General features: G+C 44.1%; 1 protein-coding gene across 1 annotated transcript in view; it reads left to right on the forward strand.

Moving 5' to 3' along the window:
- pfn1 (profilin 1) overlaps window positions 1–5000 on the forward strand; it is a 9334-nt gene that overhangs the window by 4115 nt on the left and 219 nt on the right. Inside the window, exons 3-4 of the mRNA XM_084713208.1 lie at window positions 1320–1503; window positions 4826–5000. The exon at window positions 4826–5000 is cut by the window's right edge and continues 219 nt beyond it. Coding sequence (XP_084569334.1) covers window positions 1320–1503; window positions 4826–4923 — 282 coding nt within the window. The 3' untranslated portion in view covers window positions 4924–5000. The remainder of the gene's footprint in view (window positions 1–1319; window positions 1504–4825) is intronic.

Genomic DNA, 5000 nt, shown 5'->3' on the forward strand with positions numbered 1-5000 from the left:
TTTGGTCTAAACGTGATGTGAAGTCGTGGTAACGACTTAGTTTATTCTACATTTCACAGACAGACAGTGAAGGACGTGAGACTTCTGGTTCAAAAGCAGCGTAGATGATTTAGAGTAAAGTGACGGAGGCGTGTGCAGATCGACGTGTAGATTAACAGCTGATGTTTCATAATATTTCTGATATAAATGTAGAAAACAGGCCAGAACGAGCTTCGTTACGTCACAGTCAGATGTACTGATGAATATTACAGTGAAATGTGTCAATAAACTGAGCAGCTGCACTGCAGAAGTTATCAGCTTCAGTTAAGAGATTTCCTGTTCTGTCAGGATTTAGTTGGAGGAAGTGATGAAACTTCCAGCCTGTCAGTTTTATTTGTTTCACACATAAATCATGAAGGAAATATGAAAGTATATGTGGATAGAAACCTGTAAAGGAAACAACACACACAAGTTAAAATGCAGAATCACCAACACATATTTAATGTTTAAGTTAAGAAATGACATTTAAAGAATAAGTTGATTCATAGTTCAAAATTACAATCTTCATACTTATAGACAAGAATTAGTTAGAGCTGCTCCCATCTTTACATGATCAACAGTTTCTAAGTCATATTTTTCCAAATGAAATGTTTTTTAACTGCAGTCCATCCACCCGGGTTTCTTCTGGGGTCGGGTTCAGGGTTGCCAGGTTTGCATTTTCCTCTGCAGAATTTGGAAACTTTTGTTACCAGGCAATTCTTTTTTTTTTGCCCCACTGGTTCGGTGAACCTATTTTGCATGCAAATTACATCAATAATATCTGTAAATACACTTCCATATTTGAAATGAAACATTTATTTATATCTAAATCTACCAAACTGACTCCAGATCCTGTCAGACAGACCTGGCAACCCTGGTCAGGTCACGGTGGCGGCAGGCTGGGCAGAAAATCCCTTTTGTGGCATTTTTGCAGACAAGTCAACGTGTCTTTGGAGACTAAGCAAACAGGAGCGGGGACAGTTGATTCAGGTTATTATAAATAGATCAAAGTATCGTCGGCATAGGAAGTGATGTCATTAAAGCAGCTGAACGAATGACCAAGAGGAAGTATGGACAATGAGAACAGGAGTGGTCTGAGGACCAAACCCTGAGGGACTCCGGGTTGATAACGCTAACATTAAAGTATATATTTATCAAATAAGAAACCAATAAGAAACCAGTTTAAAGCAGTACCCAAAACGGTCCAATGAAGTAAAATAAGGATGAAATGTTCTCCTTTATTTATGTGCATAAGAACGTGATCAATAACCAGTCTGTCTCTCTGCCTGTCTGTCTTTCAGGCAGAGGAAATCAAAGCCCTGGCTGGTGAGAGCGCCAGTTTACAAGCATGTGGCCCTAAAATTGCTGGAATTAAGTACATGCTGGTCCGAGACGACACTGAGAACGAGCAGAGCCGCTCCATGATCTTCAGCAACAGAGTCAACGGCGTGGAGAACTCAGTATGTGTCGGTCGGAGCGACACAGGTGAGAAAGATGATTATTTTTCTCAAATCAATGATCTGTGACTGGAGTAACACTGAGCTGTGTTCTATCAGTCCATACATTCATTATTGGAACGTGTCCTCAGAACTCATCAGACTCTTTATTTCTTTTAATTAGAAAACTGCTTTATTTGTTCATAGGTCCTTAAAGATACAGAGTGAAACAATTAACACAAGTTCAACCAATCCCTGTGAATTCTGCAGGACGTGCAATTTTTTCTAAACTACGCAACGTTTACACAAATTTGACCAATCATCGCTGTTTTCCATGAGTTCTGCCAGTCGCCTGAGCAAACATCCTCCATGTGTGATCCATTAACAGACCGAAGGCTCCATCTTACACCGACCTAAAGTCTGCGGTGAAATGGATTGAATTATTCACCGTTTGTCCAAATCCACCTTTGCCATCTTGCACCAGAGACGCAGGGTATCCTGTCCTGTCCTGTCCTGTCCTGTCCTGTCCTGTCCTGTCCCTGACACCAGCAGCACACAGCGGGACACACCTGTCAGCTGTGCACAAGTGTTTTGATTAATTCACAGGCCACATTTAATAAACCAATCAGAAAGTCGCCTCTCATCACCTTTAAGAAGCAGGTTCGTCAGGAGCACAAGCTGAGTCAGCAGGACGGCAGATTTATGAGGAGGAAACAAAGAGAAAAGATTTTTAAAGTGAGGAGACAAATGTCCTGCTTGGAGGACTGACAGCACGAGAGCGTGAGACGGTCAGGTGTCTCTGAAGCAGCTGTTTTATTTTACATTCATTAATTAATTAATACATCAACTGTAAAAGTCATGCAGATATTTAACTGGTTATGTTTTACACTGAAGCAACGTGAAATCACGCTGTACTCATTCATTCATTCATTCATTCATTCATTCATTCATTCATTCATTCCTTTATTCATTCATTCATTCATTCATTCATTCATTCCTTTATTCATTCATTCATTCATTCCTTTATTCATTTATTCATTCATTCATTCATTCATTCCTTTATTCATTCATTCATTCATTCCTTTATTCATTCATTCATTCATTCATTCATTCATTCATTCATTCATTCATTCATTCATTTATTCATTCATTCATTCATTCATTCATTCATTTAATTCAGGGTTAGGGTTAGAAATCGAGGTGTTTTGTGATCGTGGAACAAACGCGTCGGTCCACGCCATCGTTTTTCCTTCATTTTCAGACGCCCCGCCCACAGTCGCACAAACCAGACACAACTTCACTCGTTATCTTTCAGACGTGGCAAAAATGACCAGTGAGCTGCAGCCAATGAGAGACAGGAACCAGAATATCTTCAGATTGATATTTTTCATTTTGTCTCGGGTACTGATCAGCTTTGTCGTTGTTATTGATCGTATCGCTGCTCTCTGTTGTGCTGCTCTGACTGAGTTTGAGCTTCCGTGTGGAATGCGGCCCAGATTCACTTCATTTACAAATGAAGCAGATTTTGTTGGGACTTTTTTAATTCTGAGCCTCTTTGGTGAAGTTTTACTGAAAGGCCTTTAACATTAGAGTGAAAACAAAACAAGAGTGTGGTTTTATTCTCCCTCTGATCTTTAACGAATTACACCAAAAAATATTGCAACTATTTTTTTATTTTTTTTTTTGCATTTTTCACTTGGTCCTGCAGTTTCAGACGTCAAAACATCACAATATGCATCTCCATTTTTTTTTAGGGAAGCTGCTGTGAAATCAGACATTTTAGTCCACAACAGTCCCCAAAAAAACCCAAAAATCCTGGAGGGACTGAAAAGAATCTTCACCTATTTTTTTCCTACATGTTTTCATATAATTATGAGTTTTATATTTATCCTTAGATCCTCTCATCTGTGTTCAGTCTCAGAGTTCAGTTTGTTGTGCAGACGGTCCAGAATATATCTGTGACTCTGACATCACTTCTTACCAACGTCTTTGGTTTTATTGTATCTTTAATGTTGTGTCCGTCTCGTCTCGTCTGTCCTGTGTGACGTCCTCTGATGATCCTCCAGTCAGTCGTCTTTTCTGTCTTATTGTTTCGTCCGTTCAGGTTGAAATCAGTCTTGATGTTTGAAGGCGGAGCACAATGATGCAAAATAACAATAATCAATAATCAGTAATTCACCTCAGAGTCATTCAAACTAAAGTAACGAGTCTGTTTATAAAACATGAGGAGGACAAAGTTCAGATGTTTGTCAGAAAAATAATCTGCATCTTTGAACATGTTGTGAATATGACGTGTCTCACCCTCCTGTCTGTGTCTCACCCTCCTGTCTGTCTCACGCTCCTGCCTGTGTCTCACCCTCCTGTCTCTGTCTCACCCTCCTGCCTCTGTCTCACCCTCCTGCCTGTGTCTCACCCTCCTGCCTCTGTCTCACCCTCCTGTCTGTGTCTCACCCTCCTGCCTGTGTCTCACCCTCCTGTCTCTGTCTCACCCTCCTGTCTGTGTCTCACCCTCCTGTCTGTGTCTCACCCTCCTGCCTGTCTCACCCTCCTGCCTCTGTCTCACCCTCCTGCCTCTGTCTCACCCTCCTGTCTGTGTCTCACCCTCCTGTCTGTCTCACGCTCCTGCCTGTGTCTCACCCTCCTGCCTCTGTCTCACCCTCCTCACCCTCCTGCCTCTGTCTCACCCTCCTGCCTGTGTCTCACCCTCCTGTCTGTGTCTCACCCTCCTGTCTCTGTCTCACCCTCCTGCCTCTGTCTCACCCTCCTGTCTCTGTCTCACCCTCCTGCCTGTGTCTCACCCTCCTGTCTCACGCTCCTGCCTGTGTCTCACCCTCCTGTCTCTGTCTCACCCTCCTGCCTCTGTCTCACCCTCCTGCCTGTGTCTCACCCTCCTGTCTGTCTCACCCTCCTGTCTCTGTCTCACCCTCCTGTCTGTCTCACCCTCCTGTCTCTGTCTCACCCTCCTGTCTGTCTCACCCTCCTGTCTCTGTCTCACCCTCCTGCCTCTGTCTCACCCTCCTGTCTGTCTCACCCTCCTGTCTCTGTCTCACCCTCCTGTCTCTGTCTCACCCTCCTGTCTGTCTCACCCTCCTGCCTCTGTCTCACCCTCCTGTCTGTGTCTCACCCTCCTGCCTGTGTCTCACCCTCCTGTCTCACGCTCCTGCCTGTGTCTCACCCTCCTGTCTCTGTCTCACCCTCCTGTCTCTGTCTCACCCTCCTCACCCTCCTGTCTCTGTCTCACCCTCCTGTCTCTGTCTCACCCTCCTGCCTGTGTCTCACCCTCCTGTCTCACGCTCCTGCCTGTGTCTCACCCTCCTGTCTGTCTCACCCTCCTGTCTGTCTCACCCTCCTGTCTCTGTCTGTCTCCACAGCGTTAATCATCGCTGTGGGCAAACCTGAAGTCAAAGGGAATGCGTTGGTCAAAAACGTCTTCAGCATCATTGAACACCTGCTGAAAAGTCATATGTGAGACAAGATGGCCGCCACCCCCGCCTCCCTCTGCGTGTCAGTTCAAGAAAACAGCCGCCATTCTGAGCTTCTTTATTT

This window comes from Lutjanus erythropterus, chromosome 23, assembly GCF_056507025.1.
Source record: "Lutjanus erythropterus isolate fLutEry1 chromosome 23, fLutEry1.hap2, whole genome shotgun sequence".
Taxonomy (NCBI): domain Eukaryota; kingdom Metazoa; phylum Chordata; class Actinopteri; order Lutjaniformes; family Lutjanidae; genus Lutjanus; species Lutjanus erythropterus.